The 20,054-nt window shown below is 38.7% G+C and overlaps 2 protein-coding genes across 2 annotated transcripts in view; one reads left to right on the forward strand and one right to left on the reverse strand.

Annotated features, from left to right (window-relative positions):
- The window catches only part of ITFG1 (integrin alpha FG-GAP repeat containing 1), a 266,570-nt gene that overhangs the window by 207,576 nt on the left and 38,940 nt on the right, over window positions 1-20,054 (reverse strand). The window lies entirely within an intron of this gene.
- Window positions 7,549-10,793, forward strand: LOC139082428 (zinc finger and SCAN domain-containing protein 4-like). Its single transcript, XM_070613599.1, has one exon. The coding sequence runs from the start codon at window positions 9,225-9,227 to the stop codon at window positions 10,542-10,544; it is 1,320 nt and encodes a 439-aa protein (XP_070469700.1). The 5' UTR covers window positions 7,549-9,224; the 3' UTR covers window positions 10,545-10,793.

A 20,054-nucleotide genomic window follows, 5' to 3' on the forward strand; every position in this document is an offset into this window, starting at 1 on the left:
TCCTGTATGTTTTTAGCTCATTTTACCCCATGTTTTAATAACTTTGGATATTAAAAGCACTCTCAAAAATCTCAAAGTGCCCAAGCTCCATGAACGATACCTGAGATCTCTGGTGCTAAAAGAGTGGAAATGAGATCTCCGGTCATTAAAAGCTAAAGTTTCTTCTTACTCCATGATTTCAGCTAGCCTTCAAAAAACATTAATGGAAAATTAACTCTTTTGGTTTTAGGGGAAGGTTAAGAATGGTGCAACTAAATATGTCCCTTTGGACAGTTTTATTTTGCAGGCCAATATACAACATGAAGTGAGAGTGTGTTATGACTATAGACAGTTTCTACTAAGAGAAATGTAAACATCTTGCCAAAACATTTTTGAATGACTTAAGTTACATGTTAATTTTATATTCTGCTTAGCTGTACCCAGTGTAACAGTTTCAAGGTCCAGAGTGTTTAATGTTTATAGACTTTAAGTTCATAGTAAACCAACTATAATGGATAGAACCTGACCTAGTTCATGTTGATTAAGACTAGATAATAATTCAAACAATTTAAGCTACTTATTTTATATGCATCACATTGGGTTTTAAAAATATGCTGAGCTATCATAATCATTTATGTTTATTGGCAGAATGTGTGCTGCTTGAGGGATGCCATAAGCTGTCACTCAGATTAAAAAACATAGCAGGTGTCACATTCTAATTCAGGCAAAGTGCCCAGGCATACAAACTTGATTTAACAGTCTGTATTACAATCTAAACCAATGCAAAGGTAACTAGTAACAGTTAAAATGTCGGCACAATTCTGATAATTATAGACAAAGATTGAAAGTAATCTTTAGTGATTAAGATCACTGTTTGGGGTACATTAATATATGGAAAACACTGTATTATACAAGCAAAACATGTAATTCTATTTTCATTATTATACAGTCAGTAAGAGCTGGCTATCTAAGGGCACCAATTACCGTTTTAAAATGAAGTTTCTATTCTACAGTTCAATTAATAATAAAAATACTCAATTTCAAAACGTCAAAAAAGCTGAGTTTCCAAAAATTCCTTCCATTTATGTGGAAAATACAGTATTATTGCCTTGTGTCTATCGTCAGCAGTATGCAACCCTGGGTATCAGATTAAGAACATAACTATATTCAGAAAGCAGGTGTGAAGAAATATCAAACCATGCAACACAACCTGCTACTAAATGTCATATCAGTCTCCTGGCAAAAGACTGCCTAAAGTTTTAGATATCTGATGACCCAATTTACATCTACTCAGTTATCCAAAGGATATTTCATTACTTTAGTCTCCTTGATAGTAGCAGAAAACACTCACATCTCCCTTGTTATCAAGTATATGGGGTGGGGTGGGAGGTCTACATTTGTCTCTGAAGCCACTCAGAGCAAGTACATTGCTAAACGCCAAAACAGAACAGGTCCAGCTGTTAATGGCTGTTGAAATGTGTGCACTGCTTTCTTCTCCAAGTTTAGCAGGAAGGGAAGAGGGGAAGGGAGTGAGATAGACCACCTGACATAAATCAGGATGAGAAAGGAGACTTTAATTTCAAACTGTGACAAAGTGAGGAAGAAGTTCAGAAACTATGACATGGAATAAAACGGAGGCTTGACTTTAGACTGTGAGACTGAGATCAGGGATAGACTTCGAACTCAATGATTATAATGTGGTTTTCTTGGAGAAAAACTGTAGGTGGCTGGGTTTACCAGTGAGTAGAGTGTCTGAGTGTGGGAGAATGAGAGAAGTCAAGTGTATTTGCAAGAGACTGTTTATAATGACGCACCATGGATAGGGAGGGAAGTGGAGGCTGGAGGCGGGAGGGTTGGAGTGGACATAAAGTAGCAGAGCGAGTCAGTTTCAGTGGGCTGGAGGTCTCAAAGAAGTCTAAGAAGCGCTGCAGGGAAGGCACCTGAGCAGGCAGCCTAGAAGGATAGCAGGTGGTGGTAGACGAGTGGGATATTTGATAAGTGATTTTTGGGACGGTATATTTTCTGGTACCTACAAGGTACAGTGAGTGAACTGAGGTAGGTGAGGCGAACAGGTCATGGTGCTGGGGTGGGTCATCTGTGGGGATAATGAAATCATCTAAAATGATGGCAGGAGTTAGACAACTGTCTGGGAGGCTTTATATCTCCAATAGTCTAGAAAACTGGTAGGTGTTAGTAATAAAAAATGAAAAGTGGTTGGTGCAGCTTGGTGACAGAACCCTCAAAGGAGTAGGAGATTTTCAGAAAGATAGGGCAGAAATAATTGTAAGTGTAATTTGCCTCCCAGGGACATCTGGTAATGTCTGGAGACATTTTTGGTTACTACTGGTATTTAGAGGGTAGAGGCCAGGAATACTGCTAAAAACCCTACAATGCATATTACAGCTCCCCACAACAAAGAATTATGCAGCTCAAAATGTCAATAATGCCATGGTTGAGAAACCCTGAGGTGGAGGAAGCAGCATAAGCAAAGGCACAGCAAGGAGGAAAACTAGAGCACACTCAGGCAAAAGCAGCTTAGCTCAGCTGAAGCATACGATACCAGCAGGGCAACTCAGGAGATAAAGGTGGAAAGGAGGCTAGGCTGACAGTGTACGCAGGCCAAGGACCTAGCATCTAATTTAGAGGATCTTCATCCTCTGAACCACTGAAGGTCTCTGAGCAAAGAAAGGACACAAACACCATTAAGTTGGGAGGCTTTACAATTAGAGTCTTACCAATAATTTGTCTTTTCACTTTACCAGCACTTAAGCATGACTTTAATCACTCTTGAATGCTTCATTGATGTCTCACCTCACAGAACAGTAAGGCCCTGGATAGAGACGGCATGTTCCACAGTTGACTAGGCACACATGGTAGGCTAGCTTGAAATTCAGACTTGAAGCTAGACTGCTTTTAACAGCATTGCCACATGCACCCTTCAACCACTAAAAATAGAGAAAACACAAAAAACCTGAATTTCCTCTCTTCATTCCCAGTGTCTATTTAGGGGTGCTGAGGAACAATGAAATAGAAGGAAGCATGAGGCAGGAAAAGAAAAAAAGGCATGAATTAATGTAAGAAGCACCTAAATCTTTCCCGAAAAATTGAGTGCAAATTGTACTGCTGAATTCTGGAAATACTCATGAAAACTAAAACATGGGTCACTAAACTTCTTCAATCTCTTCAAGAAGGAAATCATTAACAACTCAAGCTTCTGAATTTCTATCAGTTTTTAGCTGTTCAACAAGTTTGTTTGGCTCGCTTCAGTTAGCAGTTACTTTCTAAAATGAGGATAATTTATAAAAGCCTGAATATAACCAAGGCAATCTGTTTCTAAGAAGAAAATATTAACTTGATTCAGGTTGCCTTTTTTGTTCTTCTCCAAAAACAAATTAGACACCAAACAGGGTCACCAAGGCAATAATGCCCCCAAATAAATCAGATCCTTTCTGACAGGTAAAGATTTAATCCACTGGCAGGCATACTGTTCAGAATGATAACCATAATGCCAAAGTGTCACTTATTCCTTCCTCCAGCAAACTAAATAGGGCCCTAATGACATTAAAGAGCTAGTACTATTTCAATGGTGCTCTTTCTATACTCAGGGAAAACTTATTCACCAGACAATGTTTTAGTTAACATTAATCAGAGAGAGAAGCTCAATTCTCCAAACTACACACATGGATCAGACTAGATAAAACCCATAATGGGAAGAACTTTCCACATCAGGAAGGAGAAAGAGAGCCTCTCTCCCTGTGCTTTGAGTCAGCTCAGGTAAGTGTTTCCCTCTCTACAGAGATGAAATTTTGAGTAGGCCAGGCCTTCTCTGACAGATCGCAAGAGTATAAGAAATGTTACCAAGGTGTAAGTAAATTAATCAGTATCATCTATTAATACATAATTCAGTGAAAATGAGATAAAGGGTAAATGGAGCAATACTGTTCAGTGAATTTTAACAGAAATCTACATTTTATTTTCCTTTTTAAAGAAAGAACACTTTTAGAGGTACCTTAGTAGGCAGTAGTTTCCATGAGAAAAAGTTCAGAAACCTTACATCTTTTCCATCTGTTATCAGCTATAATGAAGTTGCCCTTCTATTTCATGCAGCACACATGTATAAAGCACATTTTTAATATACTGTAGTTAGGCTCACAGATCCTTAAACAAGTAAAGATTTTGTTTTACCTCATACGATAATTGTATTTTTATCCAACTGGGAAGACAGTTACCTTTTACTAGTATTTTCAGGGGTTGAGGGCCACACGTAATAGTTTGCATCACGTCTGTTGATATTAACCAAGCAATCTCTGGCTGTGGGGTCATGTAGCCCTCTACGTATGCGTGCTTTTATCGTCAAAAAGAATACAGTGATAATCAGATTCCTTCTTATTTCTTTCTGTTCATATATTAGAATGGAATGAAATCATAGCTAGCCTTACTGTATACTAATTATGCTACAGGCACTGTGCTAGGTACTTTGCATGCATTCTCTAATTTTATTACTTACCCAGCAAGGTAGAAAGTATTAACATCCTCATGTTTACAGATGAGGAAAGTGAAGCTTAGGTGAAATAATTTGCTTGGCTGGTCAGTGGTAGAGCCAGGACTGGAACCCAGATCCAGTGGACTCCAAAGCCTGCATTCTTAACCACAACGGTACACGTCTTTGTTTGTAACTGGCTTTCTCTCACTTTCATTCCTTCCTTTGTCAATCAAATAGGTATCACTAGGCACCAGCATTGTGTCAGGAGCTGGTGCTAAAACGGTGAACAGAGCAGACAGAGCCACTCTCCTTAAGAGCTGACACTGTACTGGAGGGAAAAGACAAATGAGCAATTATAACAGAGTAGTATCCATTACATTGGGGGGTCAGAGAAAGCTTCCCAGAAAAAAGAGAAGTCTCAGTTGAGAGCCAAAGGATAAGTAAAAGTCAGCCAGGGGAAAGGAGGTGGAGGAGTTCAGAGTGTCTTGGGCAGAAGAAATAGCATGTAAGTTCCATGTGGCAGGAGCACAGAGAAAGAGATGAGGGTGAGAGAGAGCTAAGGCTGGAGCCAGGCAGGTACCAGACCAGGAAGGGCCTGTGTGACATGATGAGGAGCATGGAATTCTTCCTGTTGGTAATCAAGTGCCACTAAAAGATTTTAATAAGGGTGTAATAAGATCAAATCTCTATGTTAGACGTTATGAAGAGGAGGAGACTGGTGGCGATGAGACCAGTCAGGAGACAGCCACAGTAAAGTAAGCAAGATCTAACAATGGTCTAAACATGAGTAGTTGAAATAGTGGTTTCAAAAGGTTTTCAGGAGGCAAAATCATGACGATTTTGGAACTGACTAGATGTGAGGAGTGAGAAAGAGGGCGAATAAGAGTAACTCTTGTAAATGGCTTGACAACTGGGGTGATGATGCTGTCACCCACTGTGAGAGGAAGAAAAGCAGGGTGATGAGGTTTTGAGGGAAAGAGAACATGCTCTCTTTTGGACATGTCGAGTTTGAAATGCTTGTGGGTTACAGGAGTGTTAAAATCCATAAAAGAGATCTGGGATAGGAGAGAAATTTGGGAGCTGGTGGCATAACTAACGTAAGTGATGTCAGCCGTGGAAGTAGGCAAATCAATGAAGTGGCCAAAGAGAGCGTTTAGTGCAAAAAGGGAGAGGGCTGAGGACAAAATCCTGAGCTTTACCCACATCTATGGGTTAGATAGAGGAAGAGGAGCCCACAGAGGGTTCTGAAAGAAAGAAAACCAGGTTTCACAGCGGCTAAAGAAAGCAAGCGTTATAAGAACAGAAAAGTTGCGTCACATGCTGCCAAGAGGTTAAATAAGAGCCAGAGGACAGGAGCTGTGGTCGGGAGTTCTGGGAGACAAGGACTAGGTATGTCCATGCGACCAAAGCCTGAAATCTGGTGAGGGTGGTGGACCATGGGGATAACTACTAAACAGAAAGAAGATTAAAATCATTTGGGAAAATGATTTATGCAAAGCATTATTTATGTGGTTAATTACAATTAGTTCATTAAAAAATAATCAGTGACCTCTGAGGCACAACTTAAAGCACAATTTTCAAACTCGTCTAGTCAAGACAAGTTTCAAGAGCCCCTCTGAAGCTTTCCTTCATTCTTGCTCTGGTTATCTGAGTCCTTTCCTTCCAGTTTCAGCTGAACTCACACTGTGCAAGCTCCTATGCCCGATCTAAAGCTGATTCTCCTTGGTATCTTTCACACGCCCATGTGAAACACCTTGCCTAGGAGTTTCTTTGTGGCTTAGATGAGAGTTCACAATGACACATTTTCTTGTTTATTTTTCTCTCTTCCCCAAGGGCTACAAACTCCACAAGCTTAGGGACTGCCAGTTTTGTGCACACAGGTACAAGATAATCGCTCAATAAATGTTTGCTGATTGAATGACCAAAGTGGCAGAATCATTTTGGTAGTAGAATCCGAAACTGATTGAATCTTTATACAGTGTTTTCAAACCAAGAGTCATTACCCTCTAGTGGCTCATAAAATCAGTATCATTAATATTTTAAAGTAAAGTGTACCCCACACACAAGTAAGCCTTGTTATGTAAAAATGTTTATACACATATAGGTATACACCTATAAACATATATGGTGTAACTATTTGTGTACAGGTTATGAGATAAAATATTTTCTTACTATAGTTCTCAGTCAGAAACTATTTGAAAGTGAGTTATGGAGGAGATCTCGTCAAGATGGCAGCGTGAGCAGACTCTGAACTATCTCCTCCCACGAACACAATCAGGTTATGACTATTTTTGGAAAAATTACCCTGGATAGAAAACTGAAAACTGGATAAAAAGAACCCCCACAACAAGGGACAGTCCTGACGAAGGTGGAAGAGGCAGAAATTCCTGCTGGAGGGGAAAAAAGCCACCTTTGGGAGCAGCAGAGCTTCTCAGCTGGCCAGGCGGGAGCCACCCTCCCTGGAGGAGTGAGGTCCAGAGTAGGGGCGGACACAGCTATAAGCGTCCTTCAGACTTAGCGCAACAGAGACGAGGCTCTTACTGTCTGGCCTCGCTGGCTATTAACTGCAGCGAGGATCCCCAAGAAAAGCTATCACATAAAAGCTGAAAAGACCCGGGTCTTAAAGGGTCCACGCACAAACTCACCATTTCAGTAACCTAAAATCACCACACAGAAGGCTGACAGTCCTTTGGCGAAACGAGACTCACCTGGTGGGCTCTGGGGGCCTCTTGGTGAGAGGAGTGATCTCTCTGGAGACTGAGACATTGGTGGGGGCCACTGCTATGACCTGGTCCAGGCGTGCTGACACAGACCCCAGTGGACGCCACTGAGGTTCTTCCCTTGGCCTGGTAGCCCAGGGGTCTGCCACACCCACTAGAGCACAGATTTAATCCAGTTCAGCCAGGGCGGGCAGCCCCCCTTAGGGACTGGCCCCACCCAACAGCAAGCCTTCAGGCTACTTGTCAGCCTGCATTGACTGGGTGCCTTGATCCTCTACAGGCAGGAGAGTGTGTCTGCCTCTGTGGGGCAGGGCCTGTGTGAGGACCAGGAGAACTGTGGGGGGCATTGGTGGAGAGGTGGGGGCCTCTGCAGTGGGGCATCGGGGTATGTTCCAGGGGGCTGGGAAGTGTGCATGCACCAGGACTGTGTTGATGGTATGTGTAGTCCTATGGGGGGTGAGGCTTATCAGCCACAGATCTGTGCCTCACAAATAACCATAAAAAGGATCAGCCCCATCTTCCAAAGCCTGAAGAAACTGAGTGCCCCATGCCTAGGGCCAGCCCCACTCAGCTGCACTCCTAAGAGAACAGACAACAGCCTTGTAGGTCTGAGGCCTATGGCAACTGTAAACCCCTGAGCCTAGCAACCAGCTACACTGGGCACCAACCCAATTAAGAGGAAAACTGCAATAGGAGTGTGTGATAGACTTTGTAGCCAACGGTGCTAAGGCTCCCCAAACCGGATTTACAAACAGCTAGCCAGGGAAGGAAAGATTAGACTCCCTGGGTACCTGCAGTAAAAGCAACCCTGTCACAGCAGTAAGACACAAGTAGCCCACAAAGGGGTCACTCCTGGATCATTTGGACAGGTGATGAGAGGGAAGCACACTGCTGGGCCTCATAAGGCATCTCATACATAAATAAGGCCACTTCTCCAAGATCAGGAGACATAGCCGACTCACCTAACACATAGATACAAGCACTGAGAAAGAGGCGTAATGAGGAGACAAAGGAATAGATTCCAAGCAAGGGAACAGGACAAAACCCCAGAAAAAGGAATAAATGAAACAGAAATAAGCGACCTACTTGACAAAGAGTTCAAACAAAATCTCATAAGGATGCTCACAGATATTGGTAGAAGACTGGATGAACACAGTGAGCTCATTGCCAAAGAAGCGGAAAATATAAAAAAGAACCAATCAGAAATGAAGAATACAATGCTGGAAATGAAAAATTCTTTAGAGGGACTCAACAGCAGAGTAGAGGATGCAGAAGAATGGATCAGTGAGCTAGATGAAAGACTAGAGGAAATCACCCAAGCTGAAGAGGAGAAAGGAAAAAGAATTAGACAGAATGAGAACAGTCTAAGGGAACTCTGGGACAAGTCAAGCACACTAACATTCGTATTATAGGTGTCCCAGAACAAGAAAAGAGAGACAAAGGAGCAGAAAATTTATTTGAAGAAATACTAGATGAAAAGTTTCCTAACCTAAGGATGGAAACAGACATCCAAGTACAGGATACACAGAGAGCTCCAAACAAAATAAGCCCAAAGAGGCCCACACCAAGACACATTATAATTAAAATGTCCAAAGTTAAAGATAAAGAGAGAATCTTAAAAGCAGCAAGAGAAAGGCAACAAGTGACATACAAAGGAAAGCCCATAAGGCTATCAGTGGATTTCTCAGCTGAAACCCAGCAGGCGAGAAGAGAATGGCATGATGAATTTAAAGTGCTAAAAGGACTTTAAAAGGAAAAAACCTACAGCCAGGAATATTCTATCCATCAAGGTTGTCATTCAGAATGGAAGGAGAGATAAAGAGCTTCCCAGACAAGCAAAAATTAAAGAAGTTTATCACCAGATGAAGCCAGTACAGAAAGCCAGTCACACAGCAGTTCCGCCTTCAGCCCAGGATTCCCTGCTTTGACGTTCATTCAAGGAGTTTGTAAGCATCCGCTAGTTGTTGAAACAGATTCCCAGAGAAACAAGTCATCAGAGACTGAATGCCTGAAGTTGTGTCTCTCCGAGAATTCTTTTGAGAATGGCTTTAGATCTCAGAATCTCATTTCAAGGTGAACCATCCAGGAATGATCCTGGGTTAGAAAATCACGAGTTTAATCCCAGTCAAGTACCTGCTGTCCAAGAGGGGGAGGGGATCTCTGAGTTCCCGAGCACTCAACACAGCTTATTTCAAATTGGCAAGAACTCATGTACAAGGAAGGAACTGCAAAGACTCTATAAGTTATTTCACTCCTGGCTACAGCCAGAAAAACAAAGCAAGGATGAAATGATTTCTTGTTTGGTCCTGGAACAATTTATGATCAATGGCTACTGCAGTGACAGGTCCATGTTGAAAGAGAAATGGGAATCAAGTGGCAGAAACCTGGAGAAATTCATGGAAGATCTGACCGATGATGGCATGAAGCCACCTTGCTTAGTCCACGTCTGCATGCAGGGGCAGGACGCTCTCTTTTCTGAGAACATGCCCTTAAGAGAAGTCATCGTTCACCTCACAAAACAGTTGTTAACAGGAACCCCAACTGGAGAGAACATGGGGACCCCTTTCGGGACTCCCAAAGATCATTCCCTGGAAACAGAACAAGGAGATGAAGATAAAGAAAATGGTGGCAACATTTCTTTGAAAACTTGTCAAGTAAATGACAGTATGACTAGTCAAGACAATCAAACGCCTTCCCTACTCATCATCCAGGGAGAGAACCGGCCTGGGCCTGGAGAGGGAGGTGTTCCTTTGGAGAATCCACTCAGCTCCAGAAGAGCAGGTCTAGGCACCTGCAGGTCCCAGGAAGAGTCCCTGAAAGGACCCCCTTATCAAGATGTCGTTATAGAGGTGGGACCAGGGTTTCTCTCCCGGGCAAACCAGGTTATGCCTGAGTGTGTTCCTACCCACCAGAGCATTGAGGGAAACTCAGCATGTGGGGGACACCAAGAAAGATCCCACAGAGCCCCCAAATCATACAAATGTGAGAAGTGTCCCAGGATCTTTAGGTATCTGTCTCGGTTAAAAGCCCATCAAAGAAGACACAATAATGAGAGGACATTTATTTGTGGCCAGTGTGACAAAGGCTTCTTCCAGGCATCAGACCTACGCGTGCAACAGAAGATTCACACAGGAGAGAAACCTTTCAAATGCAGCACATGTGAAATGTCCTTCAGCCACAAAACCAACCTTCGGGCTCATGAGAGAATCCACACAGGGGAGAAGCCCTATGTGTGTTCCCTTTGCCAGAGAAGCTACCACCAGTCATCCACCTACCACCGCCACCTGAGGACTCACCAGAAAATTGCTTTCAAAAGTGTTCCCTCCACACCAGATGCTTCCTCGGGTACAGTGCCAATGTAATGTATACGAATCTGTACAGGTATATGTATTTCCTAGTACTTCTCTATTTAGAACACATCTTATAACTTTCTGATTATATTTTCCATTTATTGTCTCACTCCACTAAAGTGTAAGCTAAATGAGGGCAGGCAATTTCTCAGTTTTGTTCACTAAAGTATCTCAGGTGCCTAGGAAAGTGGCTGAGACATTTCAAATGACCAATAAATATCTGTTGAATAAATGAATGAATGTGTAAAAAAAAAAAAAAAAAGAAGTTTATCATCAAGAAACCAGTTCTACAAGAAATGCTGAAGGGACTGATTTAAGTGGGAAAGTGATAACCACAAAGAGAGATAAAAAAATTATCAACTCCACCCCCTCCCCGCAAAAACCAGGGAATAAAATCACTTGTAAAGGTAAAAATATAGTAAAGGTAGCAGATCAACTACCTGTGAAGACAATATGAATGTTAAAAGATGAATGTACTAAAATCACCTATTTCAATGATAAGAGGGTAACGGATAGACACACTAAACAAGAGTCTATATATGATTTCAAAAACATAAAATGTGGGAGGAGGGAAGTGAAAAAGTAAAGCTTTTAGAAAGAGGTCAAGTTGAAGAGTCTATCAACTCAACACAGACTGTTACATACATAGAATATTATATAGGATCCTCATAGTAATCACAAATCAGAAACCTATAATAAGTAAGCAAAAAAGCACGAGAAAAGAAATCAAACATATCACTAAAGAAAGCCATCAAACCACAAGGGAAGAGAGCAAGAGGAAAAGAAAGGAATAGAGAAGAACTACTAAAACACCCAGAAACAAAAAGTAACAAAATGGCAATAAATACATATTTAGCAATAGCTACTTTAAATGTCAATGGACTAAATGCTTGAATCAAAGGGCAGAGGGTGGCTAATTGGATAAAGAAACAAGACCCATGTATATGCTGCATACAAGAGACACATTTCAGACCTAAAGACACTCGCAGACTGAAAGTAAAAGGATGGAAAAAGATATTCCATGCAAATGGCAAAGAAAAGAAAGTGGGGGTAGCAATACTTATATCAGACAAAATAGACTTTAAAATGAAAACTGTGACAAGAGACAAAGAACGGCACTACCTAATGATAAAAGGAACAATCCAACAAGAAGATATAACACTTGTAAATATCTATGCACCCAACAGAGGAGTACCTAAATATATAAAGCAATTATTAACAGACATAAAAGGAGAAATACACAGAAACACAATAACAGTAGGGGACTTTAACACTCCACTTACACCAATGGATAGATCATCCAAACAGAACATTAATAAGGAAACAGTGGCCTTAAATGACACATTACACCAGATGGACTTAGTAGATATATATAGACCATTCCATCAAAAACCACAGAATACACATTCTTTTGAAATGCACCTGGAACATTCCCCAGGATTAATCACATATTAGGCCACAAAACAAGTTTCAATAAATTTAAGAAAATCGAAATAACACCATGCATCTTTTCTGACCACAAAGGTATGAAAGTAGAAATCAACTACAGGAAGAAAACCAGAAAAGCCACAAAGATGTGGAGATTAAACAAAATGCTACTGAACAACGATTGGGTCAATGAAGAAATCAAAAGAGAAATAAAAAAATCCCTGGAGACAAACAAAAATGAAAATACAACATACCAAAATCTGTGGGATACAGCAAAAGCGGTTCTACGAGGGAAGTTTATAGCAATTCAGGCCTACCTCAACAAAGAAGAAAATTCCCAAAAAAACAATCTAAAACACATTTAAAGGTACGGGAAAAAGAACAAAAAACAATGCCCAAAATCAGCAGAAGGAAGGAAATAATAAAAATCAGGGCAGAAATAAACAAAATAGAGACTAAAAAAAAACAATAGAAAAAATTAATGAAACCAAGAGCTGGTTCTTTGAAAAGATAAACAAAACTGACAAAACCTTAGCTAGACTCAAAAAGAAAAAAAGAGAGAAGGCTCAAATAAATAAAATCAGAAATGAAATAGGAGAAATGACAATGGACACCTCAGAAATACAAAAGATAAGAAGAGAATATTATGAAAACCTATATGCCAACAAATTGGATAATCTTGAAGAAATGGATAAATTTCCTAGAAAGATAGAACCTTCCAAAACTGGACCAAGAAGAAGTAGAGAATTTGAATAGACCAATCACCAGTAAGCAGATCGAAACAGCCATCAAACATCCCCCCCCAAAAAAGTCCAGGACGAGATGGCTTCCCTGCTGAATTCTACCAGACATTCAAAGAAGACTTAATACCTATCCTTCTCAAACTCTTCCAAAAAATTGAAGAGGTGATGAAGCTTCCTAACTCATTCTACAAAGCCAAAATTATCCTGATACCAAAACCAGACAAAGACAACACAAAAAAATGAAAATTACAGGCCAATATCACTGATGAACATCGATGGAAAAATCCTCAACAAAATGCTAGCAAATTGAGTACAATACATTCAAAAGATCATACATCATGATCAAGTGGGTTTCATTCCAGGAATGCAGGGATGCTTAAACATCTGCAATTCTATGAACATGATACATCACATTAACAAAATGAAGAATAAAAATCACATGAACATGTCAATAGATGCAGAGAAAGCATTTGACAAGATACAGTATCTATTTATGATAAAAACTCTCAATAAAATGGGTATAGAAGGAAAACACCTCAACATAATAAAGGCCATATATGACAAACCCACAGATAATATCATTCTCAATAGAGAAAAACTGAAAGCTATCCCTCTAAGAATAGGAATCAGACAAGGATGTCCACTGTCACCACTCTTATTTAACATGGTATTGGAAGTCCTAGCCAGAGCAATCAGGCAAGAAAAAGAAATAAAAGGGATCCATATTGGAAAATAAGTAGTGAAACTGTCACTCTTTGCAGATGACATGATTTTATATATAGAAAACCCTAAAGAATCCACTAAAAAACTTTCAGAAACAATAAAGGAATACAGTCAAGTCATGGGATACAAAATCAACATACAAAAATTGGTTGCGTTTCTATACACTAACAATGAAGCAGGAGAAAGAGAAATTAAGAATACAATCCCAGGGGCTGGCCTGGTGGCGCAGCGGTTAAGTGCACACATTCTTCTTCGGCAGCCGGCGGTTTGCCGGTTTGGGTCCCAGGTGCGGACATGTCACCACATGGCAAGCCATGCTGTGGTAGGCGTCCCACATATAAAGTAGAGGAAGATGGGCATGGATGTTAGCTCAGGGCTAGTCCTCCACAGAAGAAAGTGGAGGATTGGCAGCAGTTAGCTCAGGGCTAATCTTCAAAAAAAAGGAAAAAAAAAGAATATAATCCCATTAACAATTGCAACCAAAAGAATAAAACACCTAGGAATAAAGCTAACCAAAGAGGTGAAAGATCCGTACACTGAAAACTATAAAACATTGTTGAAAGAAATTGAAGAAAATACAAAGAAATGGAAACATATTCCGTGTTCTTGGATTCAAAGAATTAACATCATTAAAATGTCCATACTTCCTAAAGCAACCTACAGATTCAAAGCAATCTCTATCAAAGTTCCAACAACAGTTTTAAAGAAATAGAACAAAGAATACGAAAATCTGTATGGAACAACAAAAGACCCTGAATAGCCAAAGAATTCCTGAGAAAAAAGAACAAAGCTGGAGGTATCACACTCCCTGATGTCAAAATATACTACAAAGCCATAGTAACCAAAACAGCAGGGTACTGGCACAAAAACAGACACACAGATCAATGGAATTGAGAACTGAGAGCCCAGAAATAAACCCACACATTTATGGACAGCTAATATTCCACAAGGGAGCCAAGAGCATACGATGGAGAAAGGAGAGTCTCTTCAATAAATGGCGTTGGGAGAACTGGACAGCCACATGCAAAAGAATGAAAGTAGACCATTCCCTTACACCATGCACCAAAATCAACTCAAAATGGATTAAAGAGTTGAATATAAGACCAGAAACCATGAAACTTCTAGAAGAAAACAAAGGCAGTACACTCTTTGACATTGGTCTTAGCAGCATATTTTCAAGTACCATGTCTGAGCACGCAAGGGAAACAAAAGAAAAAATGAACAAATGGGACTACATCAAACTAAAAAGCTTCTGCACAGCAAAGGAAACCATCAACAAAATGAAAAGACAACCTAACAATTGGGAGAAGATATTTGCAAACCATGTATCAGATAAGGGGTTAATATCCAAAATATACAAAGAACTCATACTGCTCAACAGCAAAACAACCAACAACCCAATTAAAAAATGGGCGAAAGATCTCAACAGAGATTTCTCCAAAGAAGATGGCCAACAGGCATCTGAAAAGATGCTCAACATCATTAGCTATCAGGGAAATGCAAATCAAAAGTACAATGAGGTATCACCTCACTCTGGTCAGAATGCCTATAATTAACAGGACAGGAAACAACACGTGTTGGACAGGATGTGGAGAGAAGGGAACCCTTGTACGCTGCTGGTGTGAGTGCAAACTGGTGCAGCCACTATGGGAAGCAGTTTGTAGTATCCTCAGAAAATTATGAATAGATCTACCATATGATCCAGCTATCCTATTGCTGGGTATTTATCCAAAGAACTTGAAAACACGAATGCATAAAGATACATGCACCTCTGTGTTCACTGCAGCATTACACACAATAGCCAAGACTTGGAAGCAACCTAGGTATCCATCAAGGGAGGAATGGATAAAGATGATGTGGTATTTATACACAATGGAATACTACTCAGCCATAAGAAATGATGAAATCCGGCCATTTGTGACAACATAGATGGACCTTGAGGGTATCAGGCTGAGTAAAACAAGTCAGAGGGAGAAAGTCAAATCCCATATGATCTCACTCATAAGTAGAAGATAAAAACAATGACAAACAAACACACAGCAATAGAGATTGGATTGGTGGTTATCAGAGGGGAAAGGGCGGGGGAAGGCAAAAAGGGCGATTAGGTTCACATGTGAGGGGATGGCGTAAAAAAAAAAGAAAAACAAAAAAACCTGAAAATTAAATAACCAGGTTGTGTTTATACTGAGTTCATTTGTCCACTTTTAACTCGTATTTCAACATAATTAAACAACATTATAAATGAAACAAACGTAATGGAATAGTAGCTTTCATAAATAATGAAATGAAATAATTTCATAAATTTCATTATTTTATAAATAATGAAATGAAAAGCATATATACATACATAGTTTACTTTTTCTAGCCACGTCATATGTCTTTAAAATTGAACAATAATAAAATAATATAAAATTGACACATACATTGGCCAGTTACATTATCTTTAAACTTATAACCTGAATTTCATTCATGTTAGAAAATAAATGAATGATTTTCTTTTTATACTGTTCCCATTGCTGTTAATATAAGTGGACATACTTTCTGAAGCATACACGAAGTCTTATAAAAATATTTATAGCAAACTGATCTAAGAGTATTCATGTTCAAATACAATCATCTTTTCCATGAAAGTGAGTTATGGACATCTTGACACTTTACCTGTGAATACTTTAAAATGAATCTTTGAAGGATAAGGATGTTGTCCTACCCAACCACAACACCACTATTACATCTGAGAAGATTAATAGCTATTTCATAAGATTATTTAATAACCAATCCATATTCACATTCTCACAAATCCATATTTCACACTCTAAAGCCACTGCATCAGGCTATGTGAACTATCACCATTTTTACAAAGGAAGAGACAGAGTCTCAAAGAACAAACGGGATTTACCCAAAACCCAAGCTGTGAGGGACAGAACCCAAAGCCTCACCTGGTTGAATGCCACAGCCAACGCCCCCTACAGAACCTTGGCTCTTGCCACCCAGAGGCATGTGCATGGTGTTAAATAACGTTCACTCACCTTTCTGTGATTACAAATATCTGGAATATATTTCCATTTGGTACCAAATGCCCAACTGACTTCAACTGCTTGTCTGATCTCAATAGCTTTTACATAAACACAATGTATTAGTTAGTGATTTAAATAACTAAATTGATTATGCACATAAGGAGACTATGTTCTTATTTCTAGAACCATAAAACATGAATGTCAAGTATCTTTGCATGGAACCAAAGAAGAGATGTACAAAATACAAATATCTCATGTACTGAAATGTAGCTGGTTTTTAATACATGGGGAAAAAAGTCATACTTCATGTAACAAATACCACAAACTATTTGAATCAAAGGAGGAAATACCATGCTGTTATTTCTATACAATAACTAACATATTGCACTAATATAATGAGAAAAAAAGTAACAGAGATATTTTATATTTTTTAAAAGATTACGAGACTCTGTAATTGCTTATGGCCAATATACTGTTTTCTCTGTGGAAATACAACTGATATAATAAGCACTTATTATATTTGATACTTCGATTTTCTTAAAAAAGACAATATTTGTGGTACTTTTACCATTTGTTCCTTCTCTTTCTTCATAATGAAAACAAAAAGGGTTCATCTATTTTGTCAAAACATACAAAGCCAACAACACTGAGCTTATTGGAGCTTATTATTCTATTTTTTACTATAAGAAGTTGGTGCTCAAAAGTTAAAGCCATGTGGAAACAACCAGATAAATCCAGAATGTGGGATATTCTATAATACAAGTGGCCTGGACACTTCAAAAACATCAATATCCAAAAAAAAAAAAAAAAAAAGTAAAGTAAGGGTATATACAGCTGGATAAAGAAAGATCATAAAGAAATAACTACCAAATGCATACGTGAGCTCTGATTGGGTCCTAAATAGGGAAAAAAAAAGCAGTAATGAAAGGTATTTTTGAGATGACTGTGAAAATGTGAATATGGATTGGTTATTAAATGATTTTGTACAATAATCATTAATTTTCTCAGATGGAATAATGGTATTGTGGTTGCGTAGGAGAACATCCTTATTCTTCAAAGATGCACGCTAAGGTATTCACAAATGAAGTGTCAAAATGTCCATAACTCACTTTTAAATAGTTCAGGAAAACGTTCTCTCTTCACATACATAAGAATGCATGCACACATGTATGTACATATGTGAAAATACAGCAAAATGCTAAAAATTGTTCCATCTGCGTGAAGAGTATTTTAATAATCTTTTAAACATTTTCTGAATGCTTGAAAGTTTTCAGAATAAAAAGTAGGGAAAAGAAAAAAGAAGTCAGTGCTGAATGCAGAGTGCTGTGTCAAATACAAGCAAACCAAAAGCAGAGTTAGTATTACATATAATGGTATACTAGCCTTACAGCATGTGTTTCCTTAAAGTTTAAATAAAGCTTAAACCAACAAAATTTAAAATTTTTCAAGACTCCTTTCCTTTTTTTTTTTTTTTACAGATTGGCACCTGAGCTAACATCTGTTGCCAATTTTCTTTTTTTCCTCTTCTTCTTCCCATAAGCCCTCCAGTACACAGTTGTAGGTAAAATTTAAATTTTAAATCAACAAAGTAACAGCCTTAAATACACTGATGGTTAGTAATATCTATAAAAACAATACACAAAATCCTCATGAATGCAGGGAATCCGTTCACAAACCAGAATATGTTAAGTACGTATTTACTACTGGGGACCCTTCCACTCTTTTTTTAGTGGCAAGAATTAGTACGTTAAAAGAAATATATGTTCACATAAGAGAATATAATTTAGTTATGACATAGATGAGGTAGATCTAAGTACTGAGATAGAATGGTTTCTAAGAAATTAAGTGAAAAAAAGTTAGAAAATGGATGCATAGTTGGACCCTCTATTTTAGGAATCATTTTTAAAATTGTGAAATAACTCACACAACAAAAACAATCTATCAAAGATATAAAGAATAATAAAATAAACACTCAAATATCCTCTGCTCCCTGAACAGATCACCATTCTGCAACTCAAATCCAGCGTTCTCTGCTGAATCTTTTCTAACTCCTCTTCCACAAAGGTTACTTTCTGTTTATTTCCCTACTCCTCTATGGTTTTACTTCACACACCCACAAGTACACAATACAAATTATTTAATTTTGTATACTTTTAAACTCTACCTAAATGCTATCACAATTCTGAGACTTTGTTTTTGCTCAACATTGTTTCTGAGATTCATTCATGTTAATATATACAAGCTTCAGTTTTTTAATTTTTTCACTGTGTAATAAGAGCAGTCCAATAATTCTGGCAAATCCGATGAATGTAAAATGCTATCTTGTGGTTTTTACTTAATTTCTCTGATTTCTAATATCTAGGGTCTCAGGTAATGTGCGACTTTGTTTTCTGCATCACATATGCCTGTAATGTTTATGTATTTAAAACGAGCTATATTACTTCACTCTTCACTGGGGGACATCCTAGGGAGTTTATGGAGAGGTTTCATGGTGTTCATGAACATAAAATTGTTATGGGCATTTTTCCTGGGAAAGGTTCTATAACTTCCCCCAGATTCTCAAAGGTGTTTGGGATCACAACAATGTTAAGAATACAGCTCTACACAGTTATGTAAAATGTATAATACACTGAAAGTTTAGAGGCAGAGAGGCTCTCAGTTTCCAGGGCATGACCTTGGGGAAGTTACTTAAGCTCTGTATGTTGGCTTCACAACATGCATAATGGTGTTCATAAAAGAACTTGTTCCATAAGGTTGTTGTGAGGAATAAATAAGTGAATGGATATACACTACTGAGAACAGGTCCAGGCTCCTCTACGTGCTCAATAAATGGTAGCGATTCTTCTTACTATTAATTCCTGACTCTATTTCAGATAAAGACTGAAAAATTTATGGCAGATTCACTACATTTTTGGGGAGGGACTGAGGAAGGACTGGACATCCCTGGATTAAGCCCAGGTACCAATAATGGGTACTAACAGCTATGAAATAAGCAAGTGTAATATTGCTACAACAGACTAATATCTCTGTAAAGTTTCTCTCAGAAGTCTTTAGGAATAAACAAGTATAAGTATCAGAGAAGTTATGGGATGCTTACAAAAATATTCCCTATCACTTTGTCTCCCTGGAGCCCTAACCTTATCAGAGAACAGAATGATAACATCAGAAACAACAGCAGTTTTTAGTAAACAGGTCTCTTCATCTTTGCTGATAGAGATCAACTATTATTTACAACAGAATTTGAATCAGTTCAAACTGAATGCATTTACAAGGGATTTATAAGATAACCTTATGATATCTTAAGGGGTGGAATGGTTTAATTTGTGTTTTTAGAAAAATGGACAGAATTCTTGAAAAAGTCTCCATTATTTTCTACATCTGCTTAGATAAAATTGCCAACAGCCAAAGTTCCTAAGCTTTGTATACAGTTCTGAGAACCCTCTTGTGGATTTTTTAAAGAAAATCCACTCAATAATACATGCTGGAACGTCTACAAACACACACCATTTTCATCAGGAGCTACCTTTGTTAGCTGTTAAATCTTTACCTGAAAGAGGCCTATCCATTCGGGACAGTTTGAGCACTTAAAAACATGTTCTGTCTTCAGGTTCTGT

The sequence above is a fragment of the Equus przewalskii genome, chromosome 3 (genome assembly GCF_037783145.1).
Source record: "Equus przewalskii isolate Varuska chromosome 3, EquPr2, whole genome shotgun sequence".
Classification (NCBI taxonomy): Eukaryota; Metazoa; Chordata; class Mammalia; order Perissodactyla; family Equidae; genus Equus; species Equus przewalskii.

What these genes read in the sequence shown, in the direction of transcription:
- LOC139082428 (XM_070613599.1), top strand. Translation starts at nt 9,225, where the DNA reads ATGGCTTTAGATCTCAGAATCTCATTTCAAGGTGAACCATCCAGGAAT.